This window comes from Solea senegalensis, linkage group LG1, assembly GCF_019176455.1.
Source record: "Solea senegalensis isolate Sse05_10M linkage group LG1, IFAPA_SoseM_1, whole genome shotgun sequence".
NCBI lineage: Eukaryota > Metazoa > Chordata > Actinopteri > Pleuronectiformes > Soleidae > Solea > Solea senegalensis.
The window spans coordinates 4,164,351-4,178,055 of record NC_058021.1 but is presented as its reverse complement, the minus strand read 5'-3'; the positions used below and the strand labels follow the sequence as shown (position 1 = coordinate 4,178,055).

General features: G+C 42.2%; 1 protein-coding gene across 2 annotated transcripts in view; it reads right to left on the bottom strand.

The window, feature by feature from the left end:
- Nucleotides 1-8,016: 8,016 nt before the first annotated feature.
- The window catches only part of kirrel1b (kirre like nephrin family adhesion molecule 1b), a 78,679-nt gene continuing 72,990 nt past the window's right edge, over nucleotides 8,017-13,705 (bottom strand). The window contains exons 13-15 of one of the 2 annotated variants that reach the window (XM_044024081.1): nucleotides 11,407-11,534; nucleotides 10,705-10,815; nucleotides 8,017-9,737 (exon numbers count right to left, since the gene is read on the bottom strand). In XM_044024081.1, coding sequence (XP_043880016.1) covers nucleotides 9,078-9,737; nucleotides 10,705-10,815; nucleotides 11,407-11,534 — 899 coding nt within the window. In that variant the 3' untranslated portion in view covers nucleotides 8,017-9,077. The remainder of the gene's footprint in view (nucleotides 9,738-10,704; nucleotides 10,816-11,406; nucleotides 11,535-13,705) is intronic. The other variant, XM_044024090.1, reaches the window with a different exon arrangement.

The window sequence follows — 13,705 nt, the reverse complement described above, 5'->3', positions numbered from 1 at the left end:
ACCAAAAGTCATAGTATAGTATGTTACACCCCTCAAAAAGTCATCGTATAGTATGTTGTCAAAAAATTTAGAAATAGTCATAGTATAGTATGTCATCCAAAATGAGTCAAAAAAGTCATAGTATAGTATGTCGTCAAAATTGGTCAAAAAGTCATAATATAGCATGTTGTCCAAAATTTGACAAAATAGTCATAGTATAGTATGTCGTCCAAAAATCACTCAAAAAAGTCATAGTATAGTATGTCGTCCAAAATTTGACAAAATAGTCATAGTATAGTGTGTCGTACAAAAATCACTCAAAAAAGTTGTAGTATAGTAAGTCGTCCCAAATTTGACAAAAAAGTTACGTCAATGCTACTGTACCTTGCATCGCTAATGTTTTGCTCTTTGTTTTGTAGACAGTAATATCACCTCATAGCTTACCGTCACTTCATGGAGTGCATCCATAGAGACTGGGGAAAGACGATCGTCTTGTTTTGCCTGTCTATGTTTTTCTCCTTATTTTGATACTTAAGTACAATAAATGTCAGGTACTTTAAGACATTTACTCAAGTAATATTCTAAAAGGTGACTTTAACTTCTCCCAAAGTTATTTTCTGGTAAGATACTTGTACTTTTACTCAATTGCTTTATACAAGACTGATGGTACTTTACTCGTCTTAAGCCTTAAGGGTTAAACTAAAGTAGCACTGGCTCTTTCCCGTGGTTCCTGGGGTCAGTGGCCAAACGCAACACTGAGGGCAAAACATGGGACATCACGTTTTTAGGTGAGAGGAAAATACTTGATGTTAATCAAATGCATAATTTCTTCAAATTTATTAATCTATGGACAGAGGATGTGACTTTGGGCTACACAACTAAAAGGCCCATGGCCATACATGTGATAAAGACTATGTAACAAGCAAAGAAAACAATGATTATGACTAGACCTTTAAAAAACACAGCCCACTTGTGTGAGTTCTTTTTCTCCCTCTTCTGAAACCACTTCTTGGCGTGTTTTTGTAAGCAGAGAACAACAAAATCTTCCACAGCCAGATACTGCTGAGGCAGCATGTTTTTCAGCATGCTGCCATACTTCTCCTGGAGCTCCGTGACGACGACCTTCGCCAACGAGTCGGCCTTGTTTATGTGTGGAACGTGACCCTCCATGACGGTGAGTCCCTGCCTCGTTCGATTCATCAGGCGCGAGATGTAGAAGGACAGCTCCTGGTGAGAGAGCTCCTTGTGTACACCAGTTCTCTCAAAGACGTGGATGATCGCCGCGGCGAGGAACATGCGGGCCCGTTTCTCTGTACGGTCTATGGACCGATCCATTCTTTGATTCAAACACCTGTCGGGGTGGTTTGTTTTGTGAGACAGTTTTGTTCTGTGACGTCACCTGCTCCTTTGAACTTCTGTCACTCGTGACATCAAAGTAACTTGACACACATTTTCTTATTATCATATCAACATAATCTTATTTGGTGTTACTGGAGCTTTTCTCTCTCTCTGTCTCTGTCAGTTGGGCGCGCACACACAGATGCGGACACATCTGTGCAGACAGTCAGAAGTTGGTCATTGAGAACAGACGTGACGTCCATCACGGGAAGTCTCAGGAGATGCATCCAGGATTAAAGCATGACGGCGAAAAGAGGCTGGCAACAAATACATTTCACTCATTTCACTCAAACAAAATATCCTTCTAATCCCCACATTAGTCAAATATTACATATTCAAAGACTCGGTCTCTGACCCAACAGACCACATCAGTACAGTTACACCAAGGACATCCATTATACATTATACTAGTTCGGTTATAAATAATTGATACTCCTGCCCCTTCAACACAAGATGGCAGCAGCATCCAGCAGAGAATAAAACACCCACAAAGCAGTTGACAACTTCTCTGCCTCCTCCAGGCAAAGCCAGTGACATCATCTGCAGAGGGACAGAGGGTGTGCGAAGGACAAATGTCTTGAAAGGGATTACATCATTCTCTATACTAATATGATAATATATCTCTCACGATGTCTACGCTGCCAAGAACGAGAGGGCCCATAATCCACACGACGGCCACTTCAAATGACAACAAGAGGATGAAATGAAAGTGTGTGTGTGTGTGTGTGGGGTTTGCACCACTGAAGGTTATTCCACACATTATTCCTCAATGAGAGCAGGAGAGAGGGCGATAATCACTGTTACACTCTAAGATGAGGAAACGCTCCCTGTCTGCTTTTCTGTTCTTGTGTTTCTTTGTTCTCTCTTTTTTTCCCCCCTGTGGTTTATGTTAGTTCTTCTTTGCCTTTTACCTTTTCTACACCCTGCATCCATCTTTTCCTGTCATTCAGAGGAGAGGAGAGACAAAGAATTGAGTGAACAAGGTAGCAGAGGGGAGAGATGGGCTGAGAAGGGGAGGTGAAAAGATACGTAAAAAAGACAAGAACTGAGAAAGAGGGGGAGAGTGACGGTAAGTGGAGTGGTAAGGAGGTACAAGAAGAGGACAAGTAAGGAAAGAGTTGCAGAGCTCCTGGTTGAGAAAGAAGGAGGGAAATGGAAGTTGAGAGGACAAAAAACAGGAGTAAAAGAGGGGAGATTGGAAAAGAAGAGAAGAGGAGGATAGAGACGCCAGGACACTGAGGAGACAAGGATGTGTTCTGAACAGAAAAAAAGACAAAAATAAATGAAGGAGAGGTAAAATAAAGGATGAGAACAGAGGAGTAAAGGAGTAAGGACAGGGACAGAAGAGGAATAAGGAGAGGAGACAAAAACATGTGAGAGGTGAATGGAAAGGTGAGCGTTCAAAAGAAGAGAGGAAGACGTGAGCACGACAGAATAACTTTGAGAGAGGAGTGAAGGAAAACACTGAGCTGTGGAAACCAACAAAAGGACGACAGAGGAAAGGATGTGAGGAGGGCTGACGAGAATGATTTCAGGACTGGAGGAAAGAGGAGAGAAGAGAGGAGGTGGACAAAGAACGCAAGAGAGAGAGAGAGAGAGGGAGAGAGAGAGACGAGACGAAAAGAGAGTGGGGACAAAAGAAGGAGAGAAAACAGGAGACGAGACGTAAAAGGGGATGTGAAAGAAGAAGTGAGAGGAGTGAAGAGGAGGAGAGGAGGAGAGGAGAGAAGTTATGGCACCCCCATAACTTCTCTCCTCTCCACAGGGAGAAAATGAATTTTAAATAGAGACTGCAGATGCTCCACTGTCATGTCAACTCACATCCAGGTAAACACTGTATATGACGCACACACACACACACACACACACACACGCACACACGTGCACTTTAGAAAGTGTCATAAAAATAATTAACTTGGGTTTATTCATTCTCGTCAACGTCATAACGATTTCACAGCAGGAAAAAATAAAAATAAAAATAGCTTTTAGCCCACGTCTTATGAAAGCCATGTCTTCTTTTATTTTCTGTAATATGGTGGAAAAATAATTACATACAATTTGAAGAAAAGAAGAGAAAAACGACAGAGAAACACAAACAAAAATCAACGACATCTTGTTTTATGCAGTTTCTTTTTCTTGAATTGCTGTAAAGAGAATAAACGTGTACCCAAAGCCAACATGAACATAATAAACGTGTGAACAATATATATATATATATCCAGAGATTTAAAAACAAACACAAAAAAAGGGAATATGGAGAACAGCTCACATGATTATTTAAATCCAAGTCGTCCCCATGCACACTTCACACGTTCATTTTCCAGTGCAACATGAAATCCTCGCCACTGTTGTGGTTCATTGTCGTCAGAGTGGACAGACTTTCCTGCGTCCTAAGGCCTCACAGTGTTTCCTCCACACTCTCTTTACCACTCACATGATTTCCACCAGGGTTTGACTGATGCTCATTTCCTGCCAATGTACATCAACACCGAAAATGTATTAAATGTAAGTGTAAGTACAGATATGCAGCACAAGCAATGGACTCAGTGAGCGACAGTTCCCTTTAAAGTGTGGATACAAACCTTTTAGGGTTATAATACTTCAATTTGTATTGATTTGATACACACTTATGTCCATCTGTCTCAGAAAATGTTAAAAATAACGTCAGTGCACCCACACCTGCTCTGCTCTATATCAAGGAGAAACCTTTCCAGTATCCCACCACACTTTACCCAATCCAGAGAAAGAACTCCTCTTTGAGGGTGATTAAATGCCTTGCCCTCTCACGAAACACTTTTATGAGGTGATGTAGAGAGAGACACAGGGACACAAGGACACAGGGACACACGGGAATGCTAATGGCAGCAACGGGCAGGAAGATAGCCACAAGTTAGCCAAAGATGACATTGCAGACAGCAGCTTTAAGGTGATTTCTACATCACAGCCAGAACATCTGCCTTCAAAATAAAAGAGTTAAAGGTCCAGTGTGTAAGAATTAGTGCCATCTCCTCCGCTCATGCCGCCCTTTCTTAGGATGGAAAATCATGTGACTTCCATCAGCGGAGGTGAGGCTGCGTAACAGGTGTCAGCAGCAGGTTAGGGGTTAGGGTTCCATAACTCTTAACTGGGCGTAGCAGCAGCTCCGTGACTGGGCACCTGGAGAAACAGCGAAGCGATTGACCCTTTTTTTACCCCTCTCAATTCTTACAGATGTAATCCCGTCCAAATAGAGCTTAAGGCTACAAAAAAAGAGATTATACATGTATAAAAAAATAGAGATTGGAAGTATATTCAATGGCTGCCAATAAACCATCCGAAATGTTACACAATGGACCTTTAAATGACTTAACATCAGTGGCTTTTTGAGGCGTGGTTATATGTGCAGGTGCGGTCAGGAGGCGGAGTCCCCATCATTCCAGCAGGTGCTAGCACGACAGGTGGGTGAACCAGATATTTCATCAGTTAAACCCCGATCCTCTACAGACCGGTGGTCCCAACATGTTTGTCACACAGCTGTTACAGTACATGCTGCCAACATATGTACAACAACACACACACACACACATGCATGTTCACAGAGGCATGAGCATGAAACACACACACACACACACACACACACACACACACACACACACACACACAGGCATCCATGAACACACTGTGTTTTGTTGGTCTGCGCTTCTTTCTTTTTGGCGATGAAAACTTTGAAAGGTAAATATAGACAAAGTCACTATTGGCCAAGGATGGCACAGCACAGCACGGCGTGGATGCGAGCAGTGGGTCTGGCCTGGTTCAAGCCTGGGTTGGCCTAGTTGAGACAGAGCATTAGGTCTGTGTTGTGGCCTGGATGAGCAGTTATTTTGGCAACAGATGCAGAAAAATCCTCCTTTTTTACTTTTTGCTTGTTAATAAAAATACACACAGGATAAAATAAAATATAAAACTTTAAACACACAATTTCTTACGCCACAAAATAATACCAATAAAAATACAGATTTCCATAGTGAGAAAAGAGATGATGAGAGTTCTGAAAATGGAACGTGGATGCCATGATTTCACGTCGTCTGATATCAGACTCCCAGTCCGCCAGCATGCACACATTTATAAGAACTAGATTGCTCTTGAAGAAAGATTCGGAAGGAAGCAACGAGAGAAAGGTTTGCAGTGATTTTTAACGAGGTTCATCCTCCAAATTTGGAAGCTGGTAGGTGGTTATTAATATGACACGAGAGAGTAGAGAGCAAAGAGCGTCAGTGCACACAGCAGTGAGAGATACATATGGGGGGGTGTGAAAAAAGACATAAAATTTCTCTTTGAAATTTAAAACATCCAGTGTGCACATTTGACATCTTTTATATATTTATATGCCGCCACTGTCAAAACCCCTTCAAAAGTTCAAATGGACCTGGACGAGCTGGCCCTGTGTCTCGCAGCCTCCTCGCTGTCAAATGTGCTCATCCTACACAAGGTCATAACGACATTGCGAGTCAGATGCAAAATACCGCACAGCTACAACTCTGTAAAAAGGCTGTAAAGAGGTAATAGTATGCAGTACCAAGGCTGTGATAACCATATAAATTTAAAAGGGTGCTCCATCTGCCATTCTTCTCTCCATAACTGCAGTCGCGGGTTTTATATAGTGACCTTGAAGCGTCAAGGTTCCATCTGACATTCTCATCAGAAACGACGCGGCTGTGGTTTCCTTTTTCACAAAGTGTTTATTCAAAAAAAAAAAAAAGGCCCAATAAATACAAAATTCATTGCCCCTTAACACCAAATCACCATAACGTACTGTATCTGTGAGGTTTTCATGTGGTGGCTTATACGCATTAAGACACAATTGTTATGCTTCTGCAGGTGCAAAGATTTCTGGCTTCAACTCGCGGCCTTTCAGTCTTTTGTAAAGCAACTCTGGTTTTGAGCAAGAAAACAAAAAAAACCTGGAGAATCTTAAGTCTGATAAAGCCTTTTAAAAATGTTGAAGCACATCCTAATATATGCACAAAGGAAGAGAACAAAACTCAAGGCCAGCAATTGTTTTTTGAATCTGCGTAACCATCCATCCATTTTCTACTGCTTTATCCTCCACAGGAGGGTCACGAGGGCTCTGGTTCCAATCTCAGCGGACATAGGGTGAGAGGCGGGTACACTTTGGACAGATCGCCGGTCCATCACAGGGACACAGAGCCAAACAACCACCCACTCACACACAGGTCAATTTAGAGTGTCCAAATGACCTAATCCCCATATTGCATGTCTTTGGACTGTGGAAGGAAACCGGAGAACCCGGAGAAAACCCACACAAACACAGGTCACGTGACCACCAAAGTCATTTTGTGACTTCCTTGATTGAGCCGCGATCTTCATCATCTACCTCAGACAATTCCAGCCAAATCTGTCCTCACATGTGCTGCTCACAAACAAAGACAGAAAACAATATAATATAAAATGAAATGGGGGTACGAGATCACCCTGACATACGGCATGCAGAGGTACCAGCAGTGTTTTGGTAACTACGCACTGGAGTTTTGAATTATTTTGCAGACATGTGCAGGAACAGACGAAGAAAGAATGCATTAATCTACCTACACTTAAAGAAGAAAAAGCACAAAATGGAGCAGTAAAAAGAAATACCGACCACTGATAATTTTGAGTGGTGTCTGAAAACAAATGTGTTCTTTATAAGTAAGGCTTTGTATGTAGCACTTGTTATTATGTAACGACTGTTCAAACCTGTTACAGAGATAAAGATCCACATTTTTCAAATTAGAGGAGTTCAGACTTGAAAAGACTCTTGTAAACTGCTCGTATTGTGAATTTTACTATTGGGAGAAAACAAGCAAAGCATCTCAACTGCAGGAGGTGATTTTTTTTTTTTGTTTTTTTTTTAAGTTTTCAACACAAAATCATCATGATCTTTGCAGTCAAAACTCACACGTACCAAAGCTGATACAATATAATGGAAAGCACAAAAGAACAAAAACCCTCACACATAAAATACCACTGTTGCAGTGAGGAGACCAACACACTGACACAGACATGAGCGAGTTCCAAGCCTCTGTTCCTTCATTTTGATATGTTAAAGCACACTCCACCCGTCTCATCGCGGACTGCACAAGTCAGGCCGAGCTGCTGCTTGTTCTCCATCCATCGTTTTGAATGTCGTCGACATTTTTTAAAAAAGGCAGTCCAGTCATGTGACCGGAAGTCAAAGGGGGGGGGGAAAGGGTTTCACATCCACCCTTTATTTCCTGGCTGTCATTTCAGAATGAAATCTTTTTTTTTTAAATCTTCTAATTTAAGTCTATAACATCCATTTAAAAAAATACCATCCATCTCCATCCCATCATTTTTTTTTCTTTTAAGGAAACCCAAATCATTTCCATTCACAACTACGTTGGCACATACACATTAAAAAGCGCGTGTCACCCAAACCGCTGAACCTTTGGTCCACAACTTTATAAAAATACTATAAAATGTAATGCCATCTTTTCCAGTATCATGGTTTCGTACAAATATGAGGGGAAAAAAGAATCTATTCTACTGTGCATGTGAGAAAGAAATACTTTTTGACACTTGAGGAAAAGGGGAGGTATTTTTCCTTCTTTTTTTTTGTACAAAAAGCAGAAATTCATTCGATGGCAAAGAAACCCAGACTCCTGCCACAGTGTTTTTTTTTTTTTCTTAAACGGACATTTACAGCTTTGACCTGGAGTGAAATGTGACAGGATGATAAAAATGAGAGTTGAGGTGGAGCAGAGGTTTGCAGAGATGCTCATTGCTACCAATCCTCAATCTTTTTCTGACGTGGCATTTCTGCAAAACCTCGTTATCCGTCTGAGCGTCTGGTCGTACACTTTTCCAAAGGAGACTAAAATGTTTTTTTTTTGCGTTTGTGTGGCACAAGCGTTGGCACTCCGGCCACTCAGTGGACCACCACTTAGGAAGCGTTGTCCCACTTAAATCAAGGTAGATCTTGTAGAAAATAAAACATGGCCACTGGGTAGGATTGAGTGAGGAAAGAGGATCACAAAGTGCCAGATGTAGTTGAAGTCCAAGCTGCCACGTTGCTGCAATATGTAGAAACAAATAATCTGTCGCTGTGTGTGTGTGTGTGTGTGTGTTTGAGTGTGTAGTCTGCACGCAGAAAATGCATGAAATTGTGGTCTACAGGAAGGTTTGCTGTACTGCATCACACTGTATAGGTTTGTACAAGGAAATAACTTTTCTGCACATATTTACAGAGATGGGATTGAAAAAGGATGAAGAGCAAAAAAAAAAAATTTTTTTCCCACACTTCTCTTCTTCTTCTTCTTCTTCTTCTTTTACTTCCTCCTGTCCTCAAAGTGCTCGCTCCACTCTTCATCCCCCTCCTCTTGATTGTGGCCCGCTGTTGCTTTTGTCCATGCGTAAACACTGCGCGCAAACACGCAGGGAAATGTCGCTCTGCATGTGTTGGCTGCTACCTATGGTGTATGTGCTGTAATGCTGCTGACTGCTGTGGGTTTTATTAGTTAAGAAACCAAATTCCATGCACTGGTCGCCGTGGATACAGAAAACAAATGTTTGAATGTTTATAAACATGGCTTTTCTTTCTTCTTTTTTTTTGAAAAGTCTAAAAGTTTCGTTGTGTTATAAGTACTGCTGAAATAAAAGAAATAAAAATAAAAAGCAAGCTTAAAATGTGTGTAAGTATGTTCTCACACGTGAGTCTGCATCCGCTGCGTGTGTCTTTGGGAATAGTCAGACGGTGGAGACGAGTACGAGAAGCGGGTGGAGCTTCCGTATTTCCCCAGCCCTGTTTCAGGACTCTGTTGACTCGGCCCTGGCCCTGGTCCTGGCCCTGGTCCTGGCCCTGGCCCTGGTCCTGGTCCGGTCCCTTGTCCTGTTGGATACATCTCATAGGCTGGCCCTTCCTCAATGGGCGGCGCAAAGCCCATACGGTAGCTCGGATACTGGGAAGGGTATCCATAGTTGTCATAAGCTAGCTGGGTCGTGTTGTCCAGCAGACCGCAGTCTCCTGCGTAATCTCCCGGTGACTGAAGAGGTGGATTGGGAGGCGGGAGACTGGGCGATTGCTGGCTCTGTGGCACACGCGTGAAGGTGTTGAATTGGGCGTAAGTGGCGTGAGACATCCTGGAAGGCGGGCGTGGGTCATAGCAGCCAGTCCTCGAGCCTGGCACTCCGCCGGGGGGAACTGCACCACTGGGAACAGCTGAAGGTCCACTAGATGTGGCACCGGTGGGTCCACTGTTGGGGTTCGGGGAACGGAACTCCCCTTGGTAATGGATGGCACGGGACTGGGGGCGCGCCTCGTCGTGGGTGGTGGCGCGGACGTTGTAGTAGCCGTTAGTTGGATCCTGTGACGACAGAGGAGATGATTGTGTAAGAGAAGCAGAAACTGGCCACATACCAATCAGGCTATTTGCTTCGCTTGCTTAAGTTTAAACATTTGAACTTAAACCTTTTTTTTTTTAATCAGAAATCAAGGATCCATATCATCAGTGCTAACCCTGAAAGAGCAAGACTAAAAAGAGGCAGAATGACGACCTGGTAACTTCTGGAAATGTGTGTGTTTCACTTGCACTGTTGTTGGTTTTTGGCCAGCGACACGAAGAGAACAATGCAACACAAAGGAAATCGCTTTCAGGTTCAGTGAGATCACACTTCTAAAGCTACAGTATAAATAATTATTAAAGGTATCAGTCTTAAAGCGAGACAAAGGCTCTAATGGTGATGGATACGATGCAAAATTCTCACAAAGTATCTGGTAAATGTAAAAAGAAGTTCTTGCATTAGCCACCACTTATTTTTACTTGTGTTACTCGCCTTAGTAAAAAGAAATCATCCACTTTGAGTAAAACCACACAGAAAACTGCTTTGCATTCACTTTAAACGGCACCATAATGCGGGACCTTCTTACAATTATTACATTTTGTTCTACAGAACATAAAGAATGTGTTAATATGTTTGGCGATGACGGTGCAATCATGCCAGATCTGTACAAATGTGAAAATGATGCAGTGTTGAGAATTTACATAGTGATACAATTCTATATGATCATTGTCCAACATGATTTTCAGTGTTTTTGAGATTAGGTGCATATTTTCACTCTCATCTCATCAAAACAACCTAAATGAGAGCTTGATTATACTCTAACGATGCATATCTGATCTGGTTTTGGAACGTGACAGGCACAGATAATGACAAAAAGATAAATGCAAAGCTTATGGCTCGAGTACAAATGCCGCATCTGACGCGGATATGACCACATGACCTGTGATGTGCCCGTGCAGGATTTAATGATACGTCGAGCCGGCGTCTCACCTTGAGCTCATACTCCTCCCGCGTGTCGCTCTCGCTCCTGACGTCCTGCTTCAGGTCCATGTCGTCTTTGAATGGCTGAGTGGAGGGAGAGAGGGAAACAGAGGGCAGAAACTAAACCATCAAACAACGAAACACACACACGGAAAGAGGGAGGGTGAGAAAGGAGAGGAGGAGGGGGAAGAGAGGGAGGGGAGAGGAAAACAGAGTTTCAGGTTTTTTCATCCCGAGAGAAGGGAAGATGAGAAACGCGTAGTAGTTGGAAGAAAGAAAGGTTTAGGGCTGAGCTTTAAAGCTGCACCACAGGAGCATCATCCTGCACATTCTCCAGGGTGGAAAGGAAAGAAACATGACATTAAAGCCAGTGGGTTTTTTTTTTGTGTACTCTTTGTGCTTGTTGTTTTTTGTTTTTATTCTGTATGTAAGTGCGTTTATGTACAGAGTTTAATTTTAATAGTGCATGTGTGCGACATTGTGTTCCTCATATTTGTCTCTTGCTTTCAAGTCAAGTGTGTTTGTATAATTTTGACATACAAGAATCTGACTTTCTTGAGTGTGTACTTGTGTGTGTTCACATGTGTGTGTGTGTGTGTTCGTCTTCCCTGCCATGTTGCCCTTTGTGTCAGTGTATCTGTACAGCGAAGACCATTGACCCATACTTCTCCTCACCATGTCCCCCGGTGACTCAGATGGGTATCTACTCACAGAGTACATGGCCTTGACCATTCGGGTTGCCGTAGAGACGTTGGTCGCCTCCTCCTCCAGGCTGTGGGTCTCTTTGTTGACCGTCTCCACCTTGATGTCTGGTTTACCGAGCGTGACACCGCGGCGACCTGGAACAGAAACACAACCTCCAGTCATATCCTGGATCAACGTTGTTATTTATCAGTCTAGTTAAAACACAGAGTAAGAATTCTTCTCCTGACCGCCTCGTCTGAGCCACGGTTTGCCCTGTTGATCATATTTTCCTGCATTAAACACATTGTTATGCTGGCAGAGACAGAGAGGCGTGAGTTTAAATTGTGAGGATTAAAGTATCCACCATCATGAAATGTAAAAAAATGCAAATACACTGCTCTGAACTGGTCAGTCAAAATCGAAATACTCCACCGCTGTAACAAAACAAGCAATTCTCCACATTGCCGATGTTTTTTTTTGACCAACCTGTCATAGAGTATGATTTTAGCTGTTTTTCAGCTCAACTACTCACAAGTGTTAGTGAGGTTAGGTTTAGAAAAAGACACAAGTACAATACTTTAACCACAAAGCGAACTGCCGGCAGTGTTGTAATGTCACAAAGTACAAATACTTCATCACCGTACTTCAGTACACTCCACTACATTTCCTCTAACTATCTTTGTTACATGGGGTTACGACTTACTTGCTCAAGGACACTTACAGATTAGCAGAGCCAGGAATTGAACCCACAACCTTCCAGTTGAAAGACAACATCACCCTACCACTGAGCTCAATCATGGCTCAATCAACTTTTACTTAAGTACATTTTATATCAGAAAATGACTTTTGATACTTAAGTGCAGTAAATGTCATATACTAAAGTAATATTATAAAAAAAGTGACTTCAACTTCTACCAAAGTTTTTTTTTCTGGTGAGATACTTGTACTTTTACTCAAGTAAGGTACTTTATAGAAGATTGACTGCTGGTGGAAACCTTATCAAAGCTAATTGACCAAGACTGCTGTTATTTATACTACCACTAGGGGGCCCATATTTAAAGTACCTATAGATCAAGGGTGTGAAACTCATTTTTGTTCAGGGGCCACATACAGCACAATTTGATCTCAAGGGGGCCGGACCAGTAAAAATAGTAAAATAATAGCTTAATAACCTATGAATGAACAACAAGAACCCCTTTGTTTTTTCTCCTTTGTTTTTCATTTACTGAAGGATAATTTTACAAAACATGAAATTTCTTGAGAAATATAAGTGCAATTTCAACAATATCATGCCTAAATTTACTATTTACACAGCACACTGGATCTATAAAGGCACAAATATTTAGTCACAGGTATCTGGAGCATTTGACATTACGTTTAGATTAGTGTGAAATTTTAACAAATTCTTCCTGTGGGCCGATTGGACCCTCTGGCGGGCCGGTTCTGGCCCCCGGGCCGCATGTTTGACACCCCTGCTATAGATAATTCCTGCATACCACCCACAGTTACATTGGGGACGGAGGATAGTCTCCTGTCCGGACAAATGTAGACGTCACGTCTTCACTTTGGAACTTTAGCAACTCTTGCTACAAAGTCAGCTAAAACAGACACTCCTCTGCTAACCTACAACAGTTCTACCACAGAGCGACGCACACGTGAGTCCACCTTTAGAGGCTATGGCGAGCAAGATGAGGATTTTCAAATGTTACATTATTGTCTGGGGATGGTTCTAAAAAAGACACTGAGGGATTGTCTCATTCTCCTGGGTAGGAGATGCTTTCTTTACTCTGTGTCCACATAGGGTTACTTATGCATTCTGGTTCCAGTCACACAAAAATGAGGGTCTGCATCGGTTTGGGGCGTACCAACTCCCACATTCCGTTCCACGCTAATACACTGTCCAACCCAGAGCCCCCTGCATATGTACGTCCATTAATAAGGTTTTAATAGCAACAAAATAAAAGCTGACAGAAGTTCACTGTTGGAAAATATGGTGACAGTTTTTCCATTTTAAAAATTGGTCAAATATTCTGGGCAGTTGGTTCATTTACTGCATTTTCAGTCAAGTATTCAGACATTGCTGGTACATTTAAATAATCCTCTCATACCTACATAAACACCAGAGTCTCTTTAATATTAAAGTCACAATGGCAATGACCCATTAATGCCAAAATGGAGTGGTGTTTTCATGAACATGAATAGCTTCAGCAGCACATTCCGAGATGAAACATGTTTTATGGCACTTGATGAAAAGGTTTTTAGTTTGGCTGAATCACAGAGAGGCCAGAGAGGCATTTCAGGTACATTTCTGTATTGAACACGACAC